Source organism: Poecilia formosa, unplaced genomic scaffold (assembly GCF_000485575.1).
Source record: "Poecilia formosa unplaced genomic scaffold, Poecilia_formosa-5.1.2 Scaffold252, whole genome shotgun sequence".
NCBI classification, from domain to species: Eukaryota; Metazoa; Chordata; class Actinopteri; order Cyprinodontiformes; family Poeciliidae; genus Poecilia; species Poecilia formosa.
The window spans coordinates 186,248-213,912 of record NW_006800191.1 but is presented as its reverse complement, the minus strand read 5'-3'; the positions used below and the strand labels follow the sequence as shown (position 1 = coordinate 213,912).

The 27,665-nt window shown below is 37.1% G+C and overlaps 1 protein-coding gene across 4 annotated transcripts in view; it reads left to right on the top strand.

Moving 5' to 3' along the window:
* Positions 1 to 26,421, top strand: part of nectin1b (nectin cell adhesion molecule 1b) — a 229,031-nt gene extending 202,610 nt beyond the window's left edge. For 2 of the 4 annotated variants that reach the window (XM_007569929.2, XM_007569928.2), the window contains one exon: positions 22,660 to 26,421. In XM_007569929.2, coding sequence (XP_007569991.1) covers positions 22,660 to 22,899 — 240 coding nt within the window. In that variant the 3' untranslated portion in view covers positions 22,900 to 26,421. Of the gene's footprint in view, positions 1 to 1,366; positions 1,555 to 22,659 lie in introns of all 4 variants that reach the window. The other 2 variants (XM_016680660.1, XM_007569930.2) reach the window with 2 other exon arrangements.
* Positions 26,422 to 27,665: the final 1,244 nt, after the last annotated feature.

The window sequence follows — 27,665 nt, the reverse complement described above, 5'->3', positions numbered from 1 at the left end:
TCACTTTCACCTGATTAAGGTTTTATTAAAGGTGGATCTCAGAAAAAAGGCAACAAAGAGACACTAGTGGTGCACCGATTACCGATCTTTAAAAAGCCTGACTGATTCTGGCTGATACCTTTTTTTTTTGTCTGAAAATTTGCCAAGTATAGCAAGAGAGTCGCTTAGTGGGCAACAGCGGGGCGACTTTTGTTAAGTGCAAATGTGCAGACCTGACCTGGTGGGCCGGTCTGTCAGTCAAACCTCTGACTGACTGACAGACGAGGTCACAGGTTAATTTTTAGATGAGATCAGTGGATACGATCGGCTTCATAAGTATCAGCCGATCACCGATCTCCCAAAGTTAAGGGAATCGGCGCTGATAAATCAGTGCAGCCCTAAAAGAGCCTCCAGTTTCACCAGTAAACTTTTATCTCAAGAAACACAAATTTATCTCGATTCCCAACATTTGTGTTTTGACATGCTGTGTCATTTCACACAGCTACTGCAATGAAGAAACGCTCCATCCTTTAGAATTGGCATCATTTTGCTTGTAAGCATCTTTTCTATAAACCAGTGATCTGAGTAACTGTTTTATTGTTGCACAGTGACCAGATGTTCATAAGCTCACTCTGTTAATCAATCATCCAGCTCGTTTTTAGCAATCAGTGATTAGAAGCTGCTCGAAGTGTCTACATGCATGCTGATATTGCAGAATATCAAAGGAAGCAGCCTGTCCATTAAATTGCCTCTGGGCATGTCTCCATGTTTTGCACAGTAGCCTCGGTCTCTTGGATTCTGTAGCGATCGCATAAATTACAGTCCTTGTGGTTTGAAAGATTGTGCGGACATGCATTCACCATAATTCAATCATTCAAGCTGCATGCACCCAGTGTCTGTTTCATTTGTTTAGTTAAAGGGTTTATTTTTTTTTTCTTCTTTTATGTTGTTTACATGGCCATCAACTTTAAACACTGCATACATCCTGAGAAATGCACATTAGGCTGCAGACGCAGCTCTATGCGTTTATGAAAACACTTTAATTGAAACATCTCTTTTCTGTTTTCTTTCTAGGAAAACATAGAGCATAAATCCAACATTGTCATTGAGCACAAAGAGCCTATTCCGTCTCTAACCCTTTTGTTTATCATGCCATTTTGATTTGTGTGCTATGTTTTCTCTGTGATGTCTCCATCTTCTTCTTGGCTTGTCACTTTTGATAACTTTCAGACATCTTTTCTCGTATAAGTTCCACGCCGGCACATTTCGAAATTCCCCACTCCCACCTTGAGTCAACATTGCTCTCTGTCAGGGTGTCTGTCTCTCTCACTCTGTCGTTATTTGGCTGCCTCACTCCTCACACACCTTTCACCTCTCTTGTCTCCAGAACTCTGGCCACAAGGACTGCGATGTCCAGTATGCGGAGCTGGATACTGCAGCTTTGGCCTCGTCTCCCAGCCCACGAAGCTCTGCTCACACTGGCCCGGGGGACCTTGTCGAGTATGCAACCATCCAGCCTAGCTCACACTAGCGCATGCCATTATAGGCCTTTCCCCCTCAGACTTTGGCCTCCAGGTACACAGACTGACGCACTCCAACCCTCCGTTCGTGCCCTCTTTCACTTGCACTGACTCCCCTTTATGTGATCCACAAGGTTCCCTTTTCTGCTTTCCTCTTTGGTCTTGGTCGCCTTTTGATTTACCCTCTTGCTGCTGTGCAGAAAGTTTGATTGAAGCCGATATATTTTTTTTTTGTCAGGCTGTTATAAAACATAAAGGAACAGCAGTAGAAAGATGTGAATCATATGTGTGAATGACAGTGTGGAGCTTAAATGGCAAAGGCATAACGAGCACTTCAATCATTTAGATCACATGTGTCAAACCCGAGGCTCGTGGGCCAAATCCGGTCCGCCATAGAGCTTTTTCTGTGGCCCTCTAGAGTCTAGACTAAACACTAAGTTACCTTAAATACTATATTGTCAATCAAACCAATGCACTTTTTATCTGTTTACTGCCAAATTATATCAATCAGTCCCTCCAGTTTCTTGACAATTATTGTGGAAATACCCACGCTTTTTTGTGCTAATAATTGGGAGTTTATCGCATTTTTTTCTCAAGAATTGTCAAAAACTTTCTTACTTGTACACAGTTCATTATCCTGCTGGAAAATGAACAGTTTCAGGTTTTTTGAAGCCTCTACCAGATTTTCTTCCAGTATTACCCGATATTTAGCTTCCTCCATCTTCCCTTCCTAACAGCATTTCTTTGTCAGCCAAAAAGAGACCATCATAATGCAGACATGTTGTTTCACCAGTAGGGACACCATGTTCAAAGCGAGGTGGAGTATTTCTGCCACAGGAAGTGTTTTTCAATGAGAACCTAAATGTTTGACTTCAGTCATGTCTGACCTGATCACCTGTTTCCACATCCGCTGCGTCTCCTCCATGGCTTATTACAATGTTTAAGCAACAATGGCTTTCTTCTCGCCACTCTTTCATAAAGATCACATATACTTTCCAGTTCCTTTTCACAATTACAACCACTTTGTGCTGGTTGGATCATAAAACCCAGTAAAAGGAACAGAAAAGTCATGTACCATCCAAAGTCAGACTACTTTAGCTTACATGAACAGCCTGCGTGCTGAGAGATGTGTTTTCCTCCTTCTTCTCCCCTCTGGCATTAACTGAAATGATTGTGATTGTGCCGTCTGTACTGCAGGTGCACACATAGCGAGGCTAACAGGTAGGATTAGGCTTATTATAAGCTTGGCTGCAGATCCAAACCTGTGGGTGATGCAGCAGTTCTATATGAAGTATCGCGTTGAATCAAAGAGACCGTGTGGGTTTTTTTGGGTTTTTTTACAGCAGTTTGGCTCAACATGATCTCTGAAGATGGTTGATAATGAAATCTCTGCATCCTAATCTGCCCTGCGCCTCTTAATTAACTGTTTCCATGTGTTTTATTGACGCTAGGTTGTCCACTAATCCATGCAGGTTCCTCACACCTTGAATGTTTCTCCCCATTTATGCAGAAACAAGGAGGAGTTTTAATAAAGCTTGAAAATAAATCAATCAGTTTGTTTGTGTAGCACATAGCATGAACTGCAAAACCACAAAATCATGCCAAGTATTTTTGGTCCAGTTTCTATTACAAATATCTTAGTACACTTGAAATATGGGCAACTAACTTAAAAGTAACTTTTATAGAATCTCATTTTAAGTAAATAATTCCTTAATATTGATGAAAAAGCACTAGGTCCATTGGCAGATATAACATGGGAAAAATGTCTTGTAATAAATGAAACATCCTGCCAAGGAACAAGGTCTTTAATTAATATAAAGGAATTATTTACCTAAATCAAGTCAATATGTCTTGTTGAAAAGTTACCTTTAAGTTAGCTTGTCATGTTTCAAGTTTACTAAGATATTTGCACTAGAAACTAAAACTACAAACTTTTGTGTTTTTGCAGTGAACTAAACATCATATAGTCAACATTTGTTTAAACATTACATTTTGTTAGAATCATCCTTGTGCCTTGAATATGTTGATTAATGTTTCATTTATTTTGGTCCAAAAGCAACTCTAAGCAGGTTTAGTTTAGATTTAAAGGAACTCTGTGTTTCGGCTGTTTTGCAGTTTTATGTGAGTTTGTTCCAGATTTGTGGTGCATAGAAACTGAATGCTGCATCTCCCCGTTTGGTTCTGGTTCTGGGGATGCAGAGCAGAACCAGAACCAGACGACCTGAAAGGTCTGGAAGGTTGCTATGACAACAGCAACTGATAATTAATGTATTGTGGTGCTAAACCAATCAGTGATTTATAAACTAACAGTATTTTAAAGTCTATTCTCTGAGCTACAGGAACTTTAGATATGGCTGATGTGCTCTAACTTCCTGGTTTTAGTCAGAACGGCAGCAGCAGCGTTCTGGATCAGCAGCAGCATTAGGCAGTTCTATAAAGACACTGTTGCAGTAATCGATGCGACTGAAGATAAATGCCTGGATGAGTTTATATAGATCTCGCTGAGACGTTTGTCCTCTTCTGGAAATGTTCTTCAGGTGACAGAAGGCCAACTTTGTAACTGTCTTTATGTGGCTCTGAAGGTTCAAGTCAAAGTCCATCACTACAGATTTATAGAGAAAAAAGTCTTAAAACACTTGAAATGAGACAAAACTAACTTACAAGTAACTGTTCAGCAAGATTTAGGAGGTTATTCTAAGTCAATAATTCCTTTATTAATGAAAAAGTTCTAGTTCCATTGCTTATAAGTGGAAAAATCTGCCAATAGAACAAGTATTTTTTTCTAAATATTAAGGAAATATTTGCTTAAAATAAGTTTTGTCTCATTTCAAGTGTACTGAGATATTTAAACTGTAAACTAAACCAAAAATACTTGTTTTGTTTTTGCGTGTCTGACTAGTCGCTGCACTAACAAACATATTTCACACTGAAGATACTTAATGTAAAACAGTGTTTATCTGAACAGTCACTAATATTTTAAACGTGTTCCTCAAGTGATTGGACCTCTTGTGAACCCTGATTAGTAATGGAGCAAAACATGCCCTCATCTACGCGATTATGCCCTGATATGTCATCTGAACCCCACAGGAGAGAGCCGAGCTTGAACCTGCTCCTCAGCATCACTTCACATCTTCACAAACATGCAGCAGAAGAGGGAAGTAAAGCAGTGCAAAGGATCCTGTTGCTAGACCTGTTTCCCTGGTTTCTATGGCAACCAGTCAAGTGTTTGGAGCGGAGATGTTTCCCATTTGTAGATTTAAAAAAAGAATACACATAGGAACCAAGCTTCAAAATATAACTAGAGAGGCTTGTTTTGTACAGACAGACTAACTACTGATGCATGAATCAGTACAGAATCATAAAAATTTGGTTTATTTATGAAGCAAACCGGAGCAGCATCCATCCATCCATCCATTTTCCGTCACCCTTGTCCCTCAGTGGGGTCGGGAGGGGTGCTGGTGCCTATCTCCAGCTCACGTTCCGGGCGAGAGGCGGGGTACCGGAGCAGCAAGATGAAATAAATCAAGAAATTAACAAAAGGAGTAAAATATTTTGAGATTTAATTTTTTTATGTATTCCAAATAAAAATAAAATCATACTGAACATAACAGGATTACATCAGGATGACAAAAGAAAAAAAAAATCTTCATGAGTTTTTTTAAAACTATGTTGATCTGTTAGTGCGTCCAGCCGCTTCACCTATAAAGTTACACAGTTTACTGTTGAGATTATTGGCAGGTTTTTATGCAAAAAAACAAACCATATTAAAACTCATCAGGAATTAGACCGAGTCAGGAGATACATTTTGAGACGCCTAACATTGTCAACCATGATGATCTGTTACACCATCCTCCCACTTGTTTTCATATTTGTAGCATAGATGTGTAAAAAGTCTTAAAATAAATCCAACTTTTATTTTAGAAGCATAATCACATTGACATATATATAATGTAAAAAAATAATAATTCCAGTTTTGTCCATGTTTTTAGAAGCAAAAGAGCATTTCACACCAAGCTATTAATTTTATTTATTTTTATTTTTCCAATTATTTTTATTTTTGTATTCATTTATTTTTTTTATCAGAATCATGAATGACAAACATGCAGCCAATAATTTTAAACCCTTTTGGAAATTGGGCAGAACGTTTCACTGGGTTGGAGTATTTAACCATGAAGGTCTTTGACTGTTCCTGAGATTTTATAGACCTGGAAACACTTTTTTGCTCTCTTCTCTTCAGGTTTTCTGTTGGATTCAGGTCCGATGACTGTGACGGCCATCAGAGAACCTTTTTATGTTGCATTGGTCAGATTCTTCATCCTGTTGAAATAACCTAAAGAGTTAATGATGCTAAGCATGCTAACAAGGTTCCTGTTTTAAACTGAAATGATTGCCTAACAGTAAACTGGCAACAGCTATTGACCCTTTGTAACTCCGTCATTATTCAGTCGAAGCGCCATGAAGTGAACTGAGCTTCTGAAGTTGTTTTTGTCGGTTTATTCATGGCTTCTACATGTTCCAGTCATTTTATTTTGCCTTTGAACGTAACACACCTGGTTGGGGCTCATAGACGGCGGTACAGAAGCTAGAAACAGCTAGCTTAGAAACCGACCCTCCTGACGTGTTCATCAAATTATAAACTTTGTCTGAATTTACACCACATTATTTATATCACTGTCATAAACGGCATTTCCCTTTGGGCCAGAGGAGCATTAAAAAGGTTTAAAAAAACTGAGATGCTAACCAGGTTTTCTCCGGCTACATGACAGTGCGGCATCGTCTCCATGGTTGGTAATAATTAGACACGCACCTTCTCGATAATGCAATATTTAATATCTTTCTAATAATACTTATGAAGTATATGAACGTTAGTCTTCCTACCTTGTAAAAAGAGTTCGCTGCAGATCCGTGGTCACACTGTGTGCTGCCAGTCATGATGATTGACGGCTGCTTTCCATCTTTCCTCGTTAAAAGTCACACAGTAAAATCACAGCTTGGTTTTCTATCCTTGTCTGTTCGTGCAGCTCACCATGCAGCGCCCCAAGACCAGTTTTACTGAAAAATCAACTTAATAAAAGTGTTATTAGGCCACCACATGTTCGTTTTGTCGAAGGGCTTTACAACCGCCATGTCGGTTGTTTCCGTCATGGCGGAGCGAGCCGAGTTTTGAAGCGAGTGACGTCACGTTTAAAGTGTCAATAAGCACAGTTAAGCAGGTATTTTTCTGACATCTGAAGATAAACTTGGATGGCATGTTCTTTTCTCTTTCCCATTTTGAAGAAAGGCTTGGAGAAATTGCTCTCAGAGTAATTCCATATTTTACCCTGTGGAAAAAGGAAGTCATGGATTACTGTACTGGTACTGATAGATCCAACAAATGTGCCACAGGGGATTTTGTTAACTCCTAAGGTGGGACGTTTTCTGCTGAGATTTCACTGCTGCAATGAAAAAGCCAAAACTCTGCAGGTTTTCTTCTGGATTTAGGTGTGTGGTTTGAAATGGTCATGGAAGTGTAATTTTGTGTCCAGTGAGGCGTTTCTGTATCGACTTGTCCATATATTTTTGTTGCTGTTACCTTGTGAAAAATACTGAGGGGCAACGCATTTTCATTGTGCAGGTGAAATCCACCAGATTTTTGTTTTTAAAGAATTCCATTTTAAAGTGGAATTTCAAAGAATTTATCAAACTATGCTGTCCAACAAAGTTAGGACCTTGGGGGGGGGAAAAAACAGGCCCACAGCATGACGGGTCCTCCAGCCTTGTGGTTTGAAATCTGATACTTACCTGCATCTAATTCTCCTCTACAAAAAGAGAAAAACAATTGCAAAAGAATAGAGTTGTTCTCCTTGAAGACGGTATTTGGTTGCCAGGAGACGCTTTGTTTTCTGCTTACAGAAATGACTTGCTATGTGAGTCACTGATTCAAACTTCCTCTCTGCTCTGTCAATAATGAAACGCCAAAACAAAAGTGAGATCATTTAAAAATTATTCGACGTGCATGAAGAACAAGAATAGAATCGTCTCTCTGAGCTGCTTTTAAGTAATAAAAAAGCACAACATCAAGAAAACATGTCAGTCAGCAGGTTTACATGGAGCAGATTTATTTATTTACAACCTGCAACTTCAAACTGAACCTTCTCCAAGATAGATTAGGGCTAATTACGAACAATCAAGCCACCTATAAAATCATCTGCATCCGTTTTTGTATTATTATTATCTATTTTTATACCTCAGATGTTGCAGACAACACTGCACTCCTTATTGCTACGTTATTGGGTAAGCCATTGGAAAACGTGAAACCACATCAATTTTCTTTACCTCAGAAATCCTTCCAACTGCAAACAAACTATAAAATGAACCGGATGACGTAGCGAGGGATAGAAATAAACTTTTCACAGCAAAGTCGGTAGCTGCAGGTGGATGCTGGTTGCAGTAAAAGGCTAATTAAAATCTGTGTGTGAGATGACACCCCAGCTGCAGTTTGTAGCAGTTTTATAAATTAGCAGAAAAAGCAGCATCCTCGAAATCTAATGGAGGCTTTATGATTGCAGACAGACTGACAGGAACGCTGTTGTTGCACGGATGCGCTGAGAGATGCATGTGTGAACACGTTGAAGTTGCCGGGACACCGTGTTGTGCCAAAGACGCAGATTTGCTCCTCTGTGTAGATCCTACATGCCGGTGGAATTTTGCTGCAGGGCTTGAACACACCTTTTCCAAAAACAACTTTTGATAATTGCGGTGAAGAGTTCTTTATTATATCTGAGTTTTAAATCTCCGATATGTCATAAACCGGGCTGACATTTTACGTGAAGAGAGACGGCATGTGATTTACATTATTTTCCTAATCAGCAAATATTATCCTGGCCTCCAAAGCTCAACAAGACAGAAATGTTTCATCACAGAGAAATTGGTTCCTGTTTAAATATTCAGTGCTGATTTCTAGTGACCTTTCCCTGGAAGGAAGCGCGTAAACATCGTGGCAAAATTTACCGGAAGACAAATACAGCTGCTCATACCAACACTTGTCACTTTTCCAGCCAAGGCAGTTCATAATCTTTCCTACATAGTAAAGTTTTCATAATGCTGGAGGTGTTATGTCATGTTTTTTACAAGTTTGTCTTTCCAACTTTGGCTTCTCTGCATGGAATAAAAAAAAAAATTTTCTCCCACTTTTCAGTTTGAATAAACAGAAAGTTGGCAATACGTTTTGATATTTACCCATTTAATTAAAAACAAAGCAGTTATATACAACAGAGGACAATATGTGCAAATCAATGAAATGAAAGGTAGCAGAAGGAAGAAAACAGTCTTATATCTGCCACTTTTATCCCAAAAATACAAAGAATAGAGATTTACAAAAAATAAAAACTAACACAACATGAACTCAAAAAACTATTTATATGGCAACACCAGTAGATGGGATGAAAACGACGTCAGGCTCTTCGCTACTGTTCTGCTTCAATCATGGAAGAAAACTTTTTGAGTTTTTTTAGAGAACAGCTGAATAAATTTGTAAAAATTTGTAAAATTCATCCAGCTGAGGAGATGATACATAAGATAAGCAAAGATTTGTATCAGTATTTTGGAGAAATCACAGTGGCATAAAGAGAAGCATGCTAGTTTGGTTTAGTGTTACATGCATGTTGAAACTAAATATTAAACTTGATATTTCAGCTGCTAACTATCTGATCACTAGGGCACAATTACAGATATGAAACAAATAAATAAATACAATAAACTGCAGGATTATGACAAAAGTAAGGAACCTCGTCCTGACAGAATTGAACATTTTAGATTCCACACCTTTGATCCTGATACACATGCTCTATTCAAGCCAAAAGTGGGTTTTTTATGCTAATATTTACGGCAAAATAGGAAAGAGCATCTCAGAACTTTAAGCATTCTCATGCATTGTGAATAATTTATTACTGATGAGTGTTTGAGTAGTTCATATTGGAGTTTGCTTTTCAACAATAAGGTGATATCAATGCCATAATTGCGTCAGAAATGCTCCTTTCACAAATTACGGTTTCATTATTTCCAGTCCGTGTTTTAACAAGTCCCTGCTGAACAGTCCAGAAGTATTCAATCATTGCGTTTATTTTAGATTTTGAAGAGGTGATGAACAAATCTGCCTCAACCCATGAAAAAACAGTGCAATGGCCCTTTAGTGTCACTCAGACTGGAAACTAGCAGTAGCATTGCTGGAGGCTAATGGTAATCGGTCACAGTAATCCAGCAACGCATGCAGGTCATTCACGGTTTGTTGGTTTTTGTTTCAGTTATTTACTCTGTAATTAAAGTAAAGGAGTCTTCTTCAGTGCTTCTTGTTCCAGATTATCAGTCAACCCCATAGGTTTTCAAAATAAGAGTCTGAAACAAAGATTTAATAAAAACAATAGTTTTTTTGTTGTTGTTTTTGATTAAAGATTGATGTGGAAGCCTTCATCATTTGTGCAAATATCAAACATAGGATTAAAACTCTGAGAATTAAAAACTACTTATTTTTGTTTTCCTTACTAGAAGAAGAAACATTTAAAAATTACACTGAAAATGGAAGAAAATCCCCCAAAAGTTAGCATCCTAAGCTAGCTGCTGCTGTCCTCAGTTTGTATTCTGCCCACACTATTAATTTGAATTTTTGTATAAAACTCCACCACTCCTCTGTATACTATTAGGAACCTACATTTACATATAATATGAGACAAGGAGGTTGTTGAGTTAACTTTTAGTTGTAATCAGTGAAATAAAATCAGCAAAGTCTTAATCATGTATTTCCTTTGCATCCTTTCATGGTGAAAGTGTTATTACATTATCAGATATAAAAACTTATTTCCCCCAAGGTTAGGTTATCTGCTTAATGTACTGCTACTTAAAATGGCTTCAAGGTGAGCCAGATTTCATTTAGATTAACCCTCACTGCTAAATGTATGCATTTGAGTTGCTGCTTCTTTTATCGGTGTTGCATTTGTGCAAAATTGAACAGAAATGCAAAAGCCTTTTACATCCAATCTGACTGGAAGGTAAATATAATGTACTTTAATTAGAGCTTAATTTTCTGGGCTAAAAATTTAACTCAATGCCTTTTGGGTATTCAAAGAGCTGTTAACGTTCTGCTCTGTTTTATTCACAAAAAGTTTTGCTGAGGGCCAAAGGAAGTGCTCTGTGGATCAGTGGTTTTCTTATTTTAGCTAAATTGTTTTGTTGTGCTTTCACAGCAACCGACCGGCCGAAAGCGACGTCTTCAGGGAACAAATATGGGAAAGCTACGACAGACCAGCAGGAAGTCAACCTTCGGCTGACTCTGCAGCTGCAGTGAAACATAAAAATGTTAAAGCAGGGATGTTTTCGTTTTGGCCCAAATCAAAACGAAAAGGGCCGGTCATGGAAACAGAACCATTAACAAACTGTTAAAATATTAACAAATACCTGTCTCTGCATTTTAGAAATATTTCTTAAAATTTAAATTATTTTCACATTGTTCGGTCCCTTCAGGATTTTGCGATTGATTCTGTGATTTCAATTAAAATCACTAATTTTGTGGATTTAGAAATAGTTTCAAAGAATTTTGCAATATCTACATTTATATATGACATTATTTTTTTACTTTTTGGCAAACTAAAAACTTGACACCAAATAACTCTGAGGCAGCGGTGATGTGAATGTACAAAATACTGCCACCTACAGGTGGGAGGTGGTGGTCAGTTAACGTGAGTTTCCACAAACGCAGAATCACAGGAAACTGGCTGGACTGATTGGTGTAATTTACCGTACAGAGTCCAAAGGGCCTCACAAACAGCTACGGCGGACCAGATTTGGCCCCCGGGCCATGAGTTTGACACATGTGTGTTTATTAGCAGCATATAGAAACATTCTGCTGTTTCCTTCCAGATAGTTTTATTTTTATTTCTTTCCGCCTCCAACGCCCAAACAGAAAATAATTGCACTCATTCCTGATAGTATCTGATAGGATCCCGAAAAGGCTTGTCACACAAAATGTTTATGTAACTCTTCTGTTTTATTTTATGGTGAAATAATTAGAAATGTCATTTTCTGTGGAGCTGTGAAAGCAGAATATCTGCTTCATGTCTGCTTCACTTGTTCCACAAATTCAACAGAAACATCACAAAATATCAGTGCAAAGCAATAACGCCGTGCTGTGAAAGGAAAAGTCCTGGGTGACATTTTGGAGTTTCCAATATTTTGGCATCATTACAGGATAAAGACACATTTATTAAGGTAAACAATCAGATATGAAACTAATCTGATAATTTCATAGCAACATGAAATGATTTAATCTAAATCTTTTTCAGTAATTTTATCTTATTTGTAACTAAAATAAATATTGTTCTACATATTTCCTGTGGCTCAGTAGCTTAATTTATCACCTTTGCACCCTGTTTTGTTTTGGTACGTAAACATTTTTCCTAAAATTAGTATCCATACGTTTTGTTTGGCTGTTTTGGTGAAAATTTGGATTAAAAATATATTGATTTTTTTAATGCTATATCAACAGAAAGATACAGAATTTAACTTTTAATAATTGGAAGAAAATCTCTTTCTAGTCTAAAACAAAGCAGGAGAAAACATTTCAGATTTAATGAGTAAATAAAGTTTTACTTTAATAAAAACTGACTGGGTTTCAAATAACATGAAAACACAGATTATGTTTTTTCAAATTCTCTTTGAGTCAGAAAAACGTTTTTCATCCAATGTTTTTCAGTTTGAAGTATTGAGATTTTATACTTTAAAAGTGAAACATATTTGTTTTATAAGTTAGGAAGCAGGAGAAGAATTTGTCGGCTTTTAAAGTGTTGCAATTAACATCAAACCAGAATCCGTCCTGATCCTTCATCAAATGCTGTTTTATGACCTTGAATGCAGCTTTAAAACGGTGCAATAAAGTTGTCACTTTAATTTAACTCGTTATTTTAAGAGGAGATCTGGTTTTGTAGCACTGAGAGCAAATTAAATAAGTTGTCTGTGGATATTTCAATCCTGAGTACAGAGAATTTTACAGACAAGGTTTCGCTGCGTTAGAGGTTCAGTCCGTTCGGTGCTTTCTATTTTCAGAGAATATCTACCAAGTGTCCTGTTACACACTTTTTATGTCTAAAATAATCCTGCTTAAAAGCAGAAGTCTAACCTTGTACCGATTTACTTCTTTAGTTCAAATACATCTTTGAGCTTTTGCCTCAAAGATCTACTATGCATTTTATTTCCTCATCAAAAGATTTTATGCGTGTTGAAAAAGGCCAATAACCCAAATCAGCAAAATTCCTGGGCTCCCTGCCCAGAGTTTGATGTAGTGAAATGTTCATCTGCTCGGGATGCACCGGAGTCCGTCCTGCGTTCAGGCTGCCAACTCACCAAATCCAGCAGCAGTGCAAGTATCTTTCACCATAAATAGTAGATATATGATAATACTGCAGCATATTTTTGGTTAATCAACACCAGTATTTTAAAAGTCTTAAGTCGTAACAAAAGCAACAACACTGATTATGTTTATTTCACAAACTCCAGCTGTAGAGGTGATTTTTAACTAATTTCTTACAAAATAAAAGTAGAAAAATGTGGTGTACATATCTGCTAAAACAATCAATAACAAACACCAGTCATAAACTCTAGTTCTGCTTACACTAAAGCTCTAAACCAGGGGTGTCAAACTCAATTTCACCAAGGGCCACTTCAGCATGTTGGCCACCCTCAACAGGCCACATTGACGGTACAGATCAGGAGTGCATCCCTGCTAAAACACACCCCAGACAAAAGGTTGACTTCCCTCGGCCTCCATTACAGACCAGAGAAAACTAAAGAGAATGCAACGTTGTGTTAATCCATTTGAGGAGCCGGTAGTTTATGTTGAGGAAATAAATGACTATGCAAAAGTTAAACTGTAACATGTACAGTGTGCTGCTCAACCACTGCGGACGTGGCTCCACCGCTGCAAAGAATTAGAAACCGCTGGGAGTAACTCATCCAGCGGATTTAACAAATGGAGCCTTCTTGGTGCACCCTTGTTGACCTTTAGATGAATAGAACATACTAAGTCTGTTTCTGTCTGGTTTCGAACCAGAGACCTTTTGCATGTAAAGCAAACATGATAACCACTACACTACAGGAACTGAACTTCTCTGCTTTGTTTCAGTTTGAGTTTCCAAAGTTGATTATGTGAGATGCAACGCATGAAAATTTCAACTGAGGTTTGCACTCAGATGCCTGGATTCAGAGTACAGACCATGACACCACAGACCCTTGTTGACCTTTAGTAAACACCTGTGATGAATAGAACATGCAAAATCTGTTTTTGTCTGGTTTCGAACCAGAGACCTTTTGCGTGTGAAGCCAACGTGATAACCACTACACTACAGAAACTCATGCTCTCTGCAGTGTTCCTGGTAGATGATCCACATTTTGATAGAGACTAATGTCAACAATGGGCATGGAACAATGTCAAATACTTACAAATCCTCTCAGAGCACAGTAACTTGGTGAACAAACTGTCAGACTTATACTTGTGCCTAATTTCACATTACAGTCCATAAACTAAGCCTGCGATCAAAAAAATGTATTGAAAATGTCATTAGCAGAGACAAATGGTTCTGCAGAGACTTGGCTAAATGGCTAAAAAATAAAATCAATACTTACAAATAAAAAATGGTTCAAAAATAAAATTAACACATTAAAATAAAAAATATCTCTGAAATACAATAAAAAATGGTTCAAAAATAAAATTAACACATTAAAATAAAAAATATCTCTGAAATACAATCAACACTTGAAAATTAAAAATGGTTCAAAAATAATATCAACACTTCAAAATACAAAATCTCTGGAAAATAAAATAGTATGTATGTTGTTTTGAAAAAACATTAGAATATAAGCACTTTTATCAAATCTTCATTGTGGTAAGATCATGTAAGTTCTTCTTAAATCCATGGAAACTCAACACTCTGTAAGGTAGGTGAGTTAGCTCAGCAGGTTAGAGCACGGTGCTGGTAATGCTGAGGTCATCGGTTCAAACCCCATATGGGGCAATTCATGTGTAAGGTCTTTCAGACAATCAACACTTCAAAATAAATAAGGGTTCAAAAATAAAATCAACACTCTACAATAAATAAGGGTTCAAAAATAAAATCAACACTTTACAATAAATAATGGTTCAAAAATAAAATCAACACCTCAAAATTAAAAATGGTTCAAAAATAAAATCTAAAAGTTCAAACTGTATAATAGTAACTGTTTCTGTCTGTTCAGTCCATAAACTAAGCCTGGGATCAAAAAATGTATTGAAGCCATTTTGCCTTTGGTTGAAATGCCGCGTTAAATTCAAGTCCATTATGAAGTGATGCTAATTTAAGTGAAGTCGATTAATTTATTAAAAGTTATTGGGGTGGTTTTTGTCACTACGGAGAAAAATGTAGATACATTTATCTACTTAATTTGTGATGGGATCTGGATTCACGGTGAATATTAACTAAACCGCATAAAATGCGACTAAATAGCCGATGTTAATATGATTGTAATTTCACGGATAAAAACAGTACATGACCGATTTTTTTTTTTATGTTTTCGGTCAAGATAAGGATAACAAACAAAGTCTAGCGCGACCTGCCACCCTGACACCAACTCACACATCTTCATTCACAGTCTTACTTGTAAATCGATTTTTCTTTTCTTGGACGTTTTGATGTTAGCTTGTCGACGTCTCAGTTTTATTCGCTGGGAAAATCAATAAGCAGCTTGAGGTGACTCTGCTGCTCTCTAGTGGCGAGAAGCCGTAATGTTGGCTGGTAACAATCAGAATGCATTGTGGGAGATGTAGTTTGTAGTCAATTCGTGCTCAAAACCTATTTTAAGTCAATCATCAACCTATAAAATGCTGGAAGGGCCACATAAAATAACATGGCGGGCCACATGTGGCCCGCGGGCCTTGAGTTTGACACATGTGCTCTAAACCAACATGGTATTTAGCGAAACCTAAAGCACTAAATTCAACCATGTTGATAACCACCGTGTGTAATATCGCCCTCCACAGGGTCACTTTGGTATTGCACACCTATTTTCACCTATTTTTCCAACTCCTCAGCAAGGAAAGCAGCTATTGGCTGTTCATAATGTCTCCAGATGATGTCACTGCTAAATTTGCATATTTGATCACGTGGCATATTAACACAGATGTGCAAACTGGAATTATGAAAATAAATTAGCTTAATGGAAACGTCCAATTTTGGAAAATCTCACATTTTGCAATAAAACATTTTTGAGTTGGCATGAGGTGGTTTTTCAGCTGTATCAGAGATATTGTATTTTAAAAACTCTTTTTTCGCATCACACGAGTGTTACTACAGGAAGTGGTAGGAAGACCATTTCCTGTCGGCAAAGTTATAATGATGTATCACGTGAATAAACTTAACGTTCCGTTTTGATTGTATTTCTAATTTAACCCCAAAATTGTGTTTCTACAACATTAGCAGGAAACGTTTTGCAAACATTTGTAATGAAAACTGCTGAGATCTTCAGTCTCGTGTAAATCTGTGACTAACAAAACTCCTTCCTGTTAGAAAAGTATCTTTTAAAACTGCTACAATGGCTGGTTGGTTGAATTAGACGTATAAAAGCTCTTAAGATTTAAACACACTTACCAGCTACTTAAAGTCTAGAAATTAATTTTAAAATTTAAACAACAGATGAAAATGCCGTCTATCATCAAAAGATTTTGCTGCATTAAGCAATCTTAGAAAAGAAGAAAAGTTTCCAGCCTGAAGCTTTAAAGATAAAAAAACAGACCAACTCAATAAAACTGAAAAAGGAAATAACAGTTCTTATGTTTTAAATCACAGCACATACAGAGAAAACCTTAGAAAAGGAATTGTCAAAGTATAAAACTGACAAAAGATGATTCATAAAAGATGTTTAATTCATTTAGCTGTCTATTCATCTATAGATTAATACAAATAGTCAATATTTTACAAGAACATTTTATAATGTGTTGGACTTTGGCGATCATTGTCTATTTGAAGTTTATTTTCAGAGATTTTCCAAAGTTTTCTGGTTATTTTAAGTTATTTTACTTTCTTAGTTTCCTTATCTCACCTGGTTTCAAACTCTCCTGCAGCTGGTTGTCATTTGCTCATTACTCAGCTGTTCAGCATTTCACTAATCAAGCTCACGACTATAAATACTTCCTGGTTGGTCATTTCACAACCTCATTTTCCTGCCTTCAGTCTGGATTCGTACGATTACTGAACTTCATTATTAACTATATGCTTCCCATCTGCATTTCTGTACGGCTTCTGTACAATTATATCACAGATATTTTTTTGTTTAAACAGATTTTGTTTTACATCCCAGTGAATAAGTAATGAGTTTGACTTATTTCAGCTGCTCTCGTTTGTTTGTTTTTTTATAAGGAAATGCCTCTACTCCTATTGTTGCAAAATAATATCATCAGCATGCTCCTTTCATTTAGAAAGCCTTTAGTCTGCATGACTGGAAAAACATTCAAAAATGAGAGTGAACAGAATTACAGCCAGCGTATTGTAACTGGTAAAAAAAAGTCCTTAAGAAATTAAATTTTACAAAACGTTTTCCATTTGGATCCAAATAATCCCAGATTGTAAAGGCAACAACTAATGTGGGAAGATAAACGACGTGAATGGAGATTAACTGTAAATGTGTAGCTATGTGGTAAATGTTATTTATGTTTTAGATATGTTGAAGACGTTAAACCCTTAAATTCACATTTATATTTTTAAATTCTCCTTAACTCATTGAATGTGACAGATTCAGTATCCAGATGCTGAATAAAAAAATAAGATTTGTAAAACATTTAAATGCATCGATGCAAACTCTAAGAGCTTAGAGAAGCTTAGATTTTCATGTGGAGAAGCATTTCTGTCTTATACGAGAATGAAAGAAAACATCAGCAGTGATGTGGTTTGCAGCTGCTGGAAAACAGAGAATTACATTTAAACTAGAAAAATAAAGAACGGGACGTCTGAGAGCAGAGAGAAACATCTTGGAGGTTTACAGACCTCTGCTGAGGTCTGTTTCATTGTTTCACATCTTTATCCACAAAAACTACAGCAAACCTCCTTTTATGTCCACAAAAACCTTCTTTGTGAAGTTCCTTCCTCTGCTCTCCTCAGAATAGAGTTAATGGTTAATCTAGAATAAACAACCAAAGACGTGCGAGATAAAAATTTGACTCAAAGTCATGTCAGCACTTTGTATCTATAGATCTAAATCCCAGAAACGAATAAAATGGCAAACCTGCACCTCAGACTGCTGGTTTTAATTCAGGACTTCTCAAAGAGGTTAATAATAACCTGACAGAGGAAAGAGTTTTCTTTAGCAGCGGGAACGGCCGTCGACACTGACCTGAGACAAATGGGCTTTTTAGACTTCAGTCAGCGTCTCCGGCGTTTGTCAGCAGCAGTTTTGTTGAAAATCAGTTCACCTTTCACAGAAGCTCACAGCTCCTCGTCTGTCTCCCTCAGATCCGCCGTGTTTGTCTTGTTCTCATTCAGCGTCCCGACTCCGTTTTTATTTGTCTCCTTAAGTGCATGTGTGACACTAAATCTAATTTAATTAAACAGCCTTTGCTTTGCATTATTCCTCTATATTTCCCCCTTCAACAGGACATTTTGTGCAATTATGTTCAGATAAACATTTGTTGTTCTTATTTCTGCCTTTCTGTGGTTCATTTGCCTCGCAAAACGTTCTCAGAGTCGGGATCATCGTATTCGTAGATGTAGAGATGCTTGAGGAAGACTCGTGAGTTTCATTTCACACTCATCCTCACCCCGGTTTGTTTTTGCATGTCTACCCGTCGTCATCATCACTGTCTTTTCAAGACCTTTACCCTTTTCTGCATGTTTGGGCCCAGAAGTGATGGAGAATCTTAAGTTTGGATGAATGTTCCAGGTCAGTTTTTTTGGACTAATGTTAAAACTAATTAATGTTTTATTGCAGTAAGTAGTGTTAACCTGTTAACAGGTAGAACTATTCAACCTTAAATTTGATTTAATTCAGCATGGGGGAGATGTATTTTTTGACAAAAGACCTGGTTCTCTAGTTAGAAGAACCAGGGCTGCTGCCCAAACGTAAAATCCAAGAGGGAAACTCCTGGACGTTTAAGTTGGAGCACACGGAGACATTATTATGGCCTCTTTATTATATTTTCTTATAAGTGGTCTAAAAAGTTTGGGTCTGAGTTTCAAAGCCTAGTGATTATGTTTGTGTTAAAAGCCCCAACAGTGAGTCAGTTTAAATTCACCTGGAGAGCCTAATTTTACAGATGTTTTGGTTTTTCTAAGATTTCATGATGCTGTGCACTCCAGCCAGGTTTCCAGGACTTCTGGGAAAGAAAATGTTAAGACAGCATCACAGATTATCCATACTAAGCAAACCAGATATTCAAATAGTCAACATATTTTCAACAAATTCATCCTTTTTTCCACATCCAGCCCGACTGGAGGGTTTGTTGCCCAAATCTCTACAAACCAAAGATGACAGCTCCTGCTAAAGTGCCACTAAAGTCCATCAACCTCCACATGTTTACATAAAGCTCCTATTTAGTTTTTTTTTTTCTGCCATCCCTCAATAACTGCTCATGAAGACGATATTCCAACAGCAGGTTTTGGCAATATTTACTTTGCTTCTCAGTGTGTTGAGAAGATTAATACAATTCAATCCACTTTTATTTGTATGGCACATTTCAGCAGCAAGGCATTTTAAAGTGCTTTACATGATAAAAACAAAACAGATACACTGATAAAAAAATAGATTCTACCCTCCTATTGGATAATCACTGAATAGATGATAAACTCAACTAATATCTTCAAGATCCTGTCACTGTGGAAAAGATGTTAATCTCTATATTAAAGGTCAAATCAAGAAGAGAAAACATTAAAGGAGAATGCAGAAATTATTCAAATGCATTATAAAAAACTGGAAAGAAGGGAAAAAATAATTGACTTTGACGAAGAAATCTGGTTAAAAGGAAAAATCCTGAACGATCGCGAAGACCTGAGCGCTTGCAAACAATATGAAGGGAAGTTACGGGATTGGACCTGAACGCTTAATAAAACTCCTAAGGCTCAAATTTGCAAAGGAGCTTAAAGATTAAACTGTAGAGTGATGGAAAAAGTCACATCATCTGCTGATTCCAGATTAATGCTCTTCCAGAGAGAAGAAGTAGGCAGCCGTTCGCCCGTCATACCCAGCGCCGGTTGCAGCAGCGTCTGAGTGCAGCTGGTCAACTCCAGGTTCAGCAAACATCCATCCATGAACTACGTTTCACCAGTGTGGAGACATTACTGAACTTTACCTCAGTCTGTATGTCTGAGTTGGGCTGGAAATAGTTTTGATTGGGTGTCGGACTCGATTAGCTTCTTCAGAGACCCGATCCACGCTTTTAGTTATGTACTGTGAGATCCTGATTCTCTGTGTGTATGATTAAATACATGCAAAAGCTTTTTGAAACGAAGTGAAGGCGTTATGCAATCAAAGACAAAGACGGTCCAATGAACTTCCGAGGGTGTGTGTTTTTGTTTTGACCAAACAGTGTAGATATGGATCATCACGTGTGCATTTAATCTGACAGGATGCATGTTGATGAAACAAATCTGCAGGGATTTTATTTTAAATGGGATGTCCAGAACTGTCGCCCTCCTCCTCAGCTTTGTGTTTGCTCCTTTGACCTTCCCCATTGTGTGCTGAACCATTCAATAGGTGCTGTCAGGTAAAACCTCTGTGCTGCCAAAGAGACTCTTCTAGCAGCAGTAGATCACAAGCAGGACTGAAATACTTCCATTGAATGTTGTACAAAAGGAAAAAAGGCAACGTATTAAAATCTTGTTTGACAGAGATGTTTGCTATAATTGCACTTAGTAGCCTTACTTTAAGTAATTGAGTTTCTGTCATAAATTTGTGGTGATTCAGTGGACTGATTAAATTTGAGTTATAAAAAGCAAAACACACCTGAGAGGAGCAGGAAGCGTTGCTGATGTCAACAAAATACAATTTACTCTGTTGGAAATTTGACTCTCCTCCGACTTAGGGCTCTGTTACTAAATTTAATTTAAAAAGACAGCAGAAAAATTAACTCAATGCCTGAAAAACCCTGTGAGGAGATGCTGTTACTGAATTTAACCTTTCAAACAATTCAGACATGGAGCCTCTAAAGTGATAATACAGCGCAAGTTGACCCATGTTGCAACTGGGAGAAGAAAGTCTGACTTTAAAGAAAAACATCTGCAAGATGATTATGAATCCTTTTATGTTTTTAGATGCATCACATTCAGAGAACGTTTTGATCTAACAAAGAAATGATGCAACAGCAATACGGGGTTCACAGCTGCCAAAAATCACGCAAGAATAACTTCGCTTTTGAGGAAAACAAACGCAAGATGTAATCTAGGTTTTAATTTAGATTTTAGTAGAATTTGAATCTCAGTAGGATGAAGTTTTGCTATAATTTTGTTATTAGCTATTATCCATCAATTAATTTCTAAGCTAAAATCAGATGGCTTAACTATTTACATTCAGTAAGAGTTGCTTTCATTGTATCGTACTTGTTTGTAAACCAACCATTTCTTGGTTTTTCATCATTAACTCATAAATATTTTCAGAAAATGCTGCTTCTGCTTATGAGCTGATGTAAAAGATTTACAAAAAACAATTTTTCAGATTACTCATAAATGATGTAATCTGAGAAAATTGGATTTATTTTTTACCTTTCCTTTTATTGCCCTAATAATTTAGCCCTGCTGCAAACTGTATTTAAATGAATTATTTAGGAGAATGTCTGAGGCCTACATTTACATCGGTTATTCAGATGTAACTAAAGGGAATTTGGGAAATGTTGGGGCTGAGATAACAAAATGAAACAAAAGACTGGAGCAAATATCTATTTATTTACACAACTGTTATAATTGAAAAGGCAACATGTGATCAAAAACTGATGTTTTAAAAAAATATTTTCTCATTAAATCTATTTTACTTTTTTTTCATGCTTTGATATTAAACGCCCTCAACTTGCTTCAGTCAGCATTTTTGTTATCTGCAACTACAGTTTAATTTATAAACAATACGCCCCTTAATTGCAAACAGTTTGGAGCCAATTATGCACATATGTCATATTTCTGCCACATCTGCTGCTGTTATAAAGCTGCTCTAACAATGTGCATTTATTGGAACATAAAACCAAATGTGTATGTGTATGTATGTATGTACAGTTCCCACCAGTTGGTTTAATTAACCAGTCAGGGTTACTGAATAAAATGCAGCAATCCATGATGGTCAGAGGTTTATTTCTGTTCATGTAATGCTTATCTTTAAAATGTAAACCAGTGTTTCTTGAAGGATTGTGTAAGAGTTGTGTAAATAGTTATGAATTAGTTGTTGGTCTCTCTGTTCTTGGCTCAAACTGGATACGTGGACCATCCTGTTCGTGGAGAAACCGGTTCCAGCCGGTTCAGACAGACCCCTGCTGCTTATTGTTAACCCTTTCATGCATGAATTATGATGCTTTGTGTCAGGATTTCTTTTTATTTTCTTAAGGCATAAAAATGAGTAGGAAAAAATATTTTGTAAAAAAAACTTTTATTTTTTTTAGGTTATCAATTGTAATTTTCTCCAAATACAAAATTATTTGAAAAATACATCAGTAGTATTGTTCTTTAGGGGTTATCTGATGTGTCAATATTTCTTTTTATCTGCAAGAGACATCTACAATAGAAGGAGGGACCGGCTCGGTTGGCGTGATTTCTTGTCTGTCGGCCATATTGGATTAAAAAAAAATAATTTCTTGCATTTGCAGCTGATAGCCAGTAGTTGATAGAGTATTTTATGATGCATCATTGTCCACTTCAGTGGTCTGTGTGCATTTATTACATAAGAAGCACAAGAAAATGGCTTTTAGACACTGTAGTGACCACTATGCATGAAAGGGTTAAGTTTCTGTTTCTATAACCAACCTCCGCCCCGCTTCGAATAAAACCAGGCTGCAGCAGGGGGGCGAGTTGGAGTTGTTTTGAGGAACAGCTGTGGTTTTGTGACGCTCTAACTCTCCCCCTTTGCAAAGGTTGAAAAGATAAATCCTCTCTGTGTTCAGGTTAAAACACCCTACAGATTGTTCATCTCATCTTTGCAGGAAACTGGGAAGCAACCAGAAGAGCTGTTGAACCCGGATGAATACATGAGCTACCAACGAGCCTGCAACATGGAACAAGTCCCCGAGTCCCAGTCTGCTCCGGCCTACCCGCCTGTTACTTTCCTGCCTCAGCATCCCTACACTCAGCACCCAACCAACGAGCCCATGTACTCCAACACCAGCTTCCCCGCCCACGCCCCACGAGCCGGATTCACTTTCCCCAAGGAGCAATCCGTGTGACCATCGGCGGCGTACGCTTCTCCAATAGCGAAGAAAAAGAGACGTGCATCCGTCCCTGACCTTGCTTTTATTTATTACCTGAGCTTAGTGTAGTTGTGGGCTCTCCCCTGCCTCTGACCCCTTGTGCATTGTGTGCTGCTTGCTCCACAGAAGCTGTAGGACCTCAGTCACCTTGTGGTTTTAGCGTAGTCGCCACCGAATGCCTGCCTCCACCACTCGAGCCTTCACCCCGTATGTGTGCCCACACTTCCTGTTCCTTTTGATTGTTCCCCCACCTTTACAGTGCCTTGAAAAAGATATTCATTCCCCTTGAACTTTTTCACATTTTGCCACATTGCAACCGCAGTATTTATATATTTGATGGTGGCTGTATGGTATGGTGGACACACAACAAATGTCGCAATTTTTTATTTATTTTATTTTATTTATTTTTTTTGACATTTGACGACAAAAAGTGTCGTGTGTTGCATTCAGCTTCTTTTCCTCTAATCTTTGTAATGTTGAACATCTGAATTGTACTCATTTGTGAAATAGACTTTATTGAAAAGTTGGAAGAACAAAAAACGTTAAAAAGTTATAGTCTTGCTTGAAATTTGCCATTTTCTGCCATCTAGTGGCCGAAACAGGTACTGCATGTGCTCCAGTCAAATGAATCCGTTTTGAAAGCCAGATATACTGTGAAACATGGTGGTGGCAGCATCATGCTGACACTATTTCAACAGAAACCAGGTAACAGTTGATAGAAAGATACTAAATGATCTGGAGGAAAACCTCTACGACGTTCCAAAACATTTTATTTTGTGGTATCAGAGTGAATGGTGCTGACTTAAAATGTTTGCCACACTTTTCAGACTCTTGTTTGTGAAATTCAAAATCTTCCGCTTCACAATTACCTAATGCATTGTGTTGGTTGATCATAAAATCCGAGTACAACACGTTTAAGGTTCTGGCTGCAACGTGACAAAATCTGGAAAAGTTCAAAGTCTGAATACTTTTGCAAGGATCTGTATTTTGTTTATTTGCCAACAATTCAATCATGTACAGAAAAAGCCACTGAAGATTCCCTTTTTCTTTTTTTCTTTTCGTCCTCCCCGCAGTCGTCACTTCTCATAGGAATGTGCTTCTTTTGGTTATGGTTTTGTTTTGTTGCTTGCTTAAAAGTCATTCTATACTGTAATTGTGATTGGGTGTTTCTTTTGATGGTAAGAAAAAAAAAAGTAGAAAATCTGAGCTACGACATGGACCACCCAATCAAATACCACCAGAGGTTTCAATTTGCAGTTTTCCAACAGAATCTCTCGATACCATTCTGACCTGCTTTGCTGTTAAGATCTGCTATTTTGGGAGTATTGGAACTAGAGATGCACCGATCAGGCTTTTTCTGACTACCAAGATGGCTGCCTCTCTTAATTTTTGACTTTATTTTTGAAGAAATACAGCAAACAAGGGAAAATATGTTCCCAATTTGTTGTTAGAAAATGAAGGAATTACAATTTATCCTTTTTTTTAATACATAGTTCCCACAAGTCTGACACGGAAGTGACCTAAGCCACTGAGCCGCCATCTTGGTAGGCAAACACCACGGCTTTGACACCAACAAAAAGAAAGTATATTGAAAAATAAAAAAGATTGATGAGGAAGATATATCAACAAAATATCTTGACAGCAGAGAATGTGGCTTGCTTGTTGTTGTCATAGCAACTCCATGGCAACCGCCTGACAGTTAAGAGCACCTACCAAGATGGCTGTCAGTTACAAAGCTACCAGAAGTGACATCTCATGAGAACTAGGTATGGACCTAAATAAACCGAATCAGTTTATTTAGTGATTCTTTTTTTTTTTTTTTTTTTTTTTTTTAGTTTTGACTCATCATTAAATTAATAGGAAAAATCGGGCAAAACTGGTCAATTCTGATCTGCAGCTGATCGATCGGCGCGTCTCTAATTTGATCGGAACGTTATCCTCATAAACCAGAACAAAGATCAAAGGGCTTGAACTCAACAGCATCTGCTATTTCTCTCATGTTGGCGGTACAAACCACCAGATTGGTATTTCATCGATATCTACCAGTAGTTGCCAAAGACATTTGTTCCAGTCGGTTTTTGTTAATTTGCTTCTCTTGCCAACGTTTACAGTAGAGCTACCTTATATTTTAACGGCAAACAGACAAACTGCTGTTGATTAGCGACGCGCTGCACAATCCCAGTTTACATGATCGCTTTACCATATGCTGTATTTTCCATATCTTTTGTGAAGTTAGCTGGAGATGTTGAGGCTCGTTTCTCTGTGGGTCCTTTGCACAGTTATCAAGTAACAGGAGTTTTCGTTTTGCTTTTTTCCTCAATGCAGGAGTAATACGTGAAGACAATCACAAACCTGGCTTGTCCTCAGGAAAACCAGCAGTTACTGGTTTTTACTTTGGCTATCATTACTAAAGAATTGGCTTTTCCAAGGACAACCCACACATTTAATGTATTTAACTGTTTTTTATATAATTTGTTCTAATTTATAGCCTAAAGAGTTAAAACTAGTCTGTGGTAGAACTAAACTGTATTTTTTTAGAGAATGCTTAGGTATATAAAGTAACACTTATTTTCAGAGTCCATTTTACAGTGTGACTTTTCATTTCAGACCATAAATAAGCTAAGATGCTAAAATGTTAGAGCCAGTTTCAGGATGCACTCAAGCCCTCCAGACACACATTTGCAGAAAAACAAAAAAGTTTGCACCGTTTCGCCATGTCCGACGTTTGAGTGGGGAGGAAAAAAATCCGTGAAGAAACTTCCTGTGTTTGTGCTTGACGTGAAATAAATAAAAAACAAAAAATCCTGACGATGTTGAAAGGTACTTTAGTGTTTACTCATACTGGTGGTTTTTGGAATAGAGTTAAAACTTGTGAGACTTTCTCCTGTGCTCACCTTGTTGTCTTGCGATGGCCTGATATGTGTGCTAGCGTTTAGTTTAAGCGGTGGTGTCTGCTTGGAACCGCTGAAGGACTTTGATATTTCTGTACCTGCTGTGTGAGAAAAAAAAGAAAAAAAAACACTGAAACACATCTTTGTCTTTATGTGACACGTTTAATATTAATAAGCCCCTCCCTTTTTATTAATATTTTTAATATTGTTGTTAAAAATGACGTGTAAGTGCTTCTATTTGCTGCTCACAATGGCATTTACATATAGTCGTCCATCTGTACTCCATTTTAAATATAATAATTGCCAGATACGTTTTCACTCAACGTTTTTGTTCAGGATTTTAGAAGATTGCAAGGTTTGCATTCTGCTTTGTTTTTTATCACTTTACAAACAGCGAAAGCCACATTTGTTTTCAAAATTTGAATAAATTATAGATTTCTGAGACGTTTTATGGCCCAGGTTTGAAGGATGAAACTGTGAAACAGTTTAAAACCGTTTTTGTTTGTTTGCTTTACATTTTTCAAGTTATGTTTGATGTAAATATGAACATTGTATCTAATATGTGGGGAAAAAAATCATGCAGTTTAACATTAAACTTCACAAACTACCCATGTTTTGGCTGCCATTTTGTTTTCTCCATAGTGATGGTTGATAGAACCAAACTCAATCGTGACGTTTTGGGAGCAATAAAGTTAAAATATTATTTAAAAAAAAAAATGCTACTTGTGTTTTTGCCTCCAAAACAAGAAAAAGAAAACAAAAAAAATTCTACTTTTGGAAGAAAATCAGGTCTGTTTTCTTAAAGAAAAGAAAATAATTTTAATTTTATTCACTCAACCTGAACAATATTAACTAAACAAAGTGCAGTTTCACTCTGACAGTACAACAGGTGAGAGGACTGTTAATATTCACAGCTTTTATATTAGAAGTGTGAAGCAAAAGCAATTATTTAAACATTATGTGCTAATGACCAATTAAATTGAAAGAAAATTTGGAAAAAGTAACGTGAGAAAAATAAATTGGATATATTTAGAACCATGGAGCGTCTGTACCATCCAGCGTTCAATTCAGAAATACTTTATAAATCAAATTAAGATTCTAAATCATATTATCCAACAAACTGTATTTCCAAATAAGGTCAAAGGTCCAGAAAATCCTTTTTATTAGTTTGTCATTGGTTTGTTTTCTCTGGTTAGAGCAGCTGACCAATTATTATTATGACTTGCATAATAATAATTGCACAATTTGACATTAAGAAAATCAATTTGCTAAGTGGAAACATGTCAATTTTGAAAAAAACTCATTTTTCAATAACATTTTAGTGCCAGGATCAGGTTTATTAAACAGAACTGGTTTATTCAGTAAAACTGCAACCGTCACAACCGGATGTTGTCTCTGGCGCAAACCACGAAGAAGAAAACGACAGGAAGAAGTTGGAGGATTATGAAGCAGCACTGTTCCTAATGACATTATGTGAACAAAACCTGGTTTTTATTAGTTATTTAATGGAAACACCGCAATTTTTAAATTATGGGAATTTTAACAGAAGAAGAATATCAACAAAGTTTTTAATGGAAACGCAGCTGCAGAAATGTCGGACGTTTATCAGATATTTCCACAGGTTGGAAACATTTGAGCTGATGGTTTCACACTCTGGTGATCTCTTCTTGATGCATATGAATAAAAACTTACAGTTAGCAGATCAACATCCAGGCTGCAGAGATAACTCTTCACAATACTGATGGATTACACCATCTGTTGTCTGTAAACTCTGCTAATCCACCTTCTTGTCTTTTCCCTCTCTGCTTTAAATCTTTATCTGCTCGACGTTGCCGCCGCCATGTCTCAGTG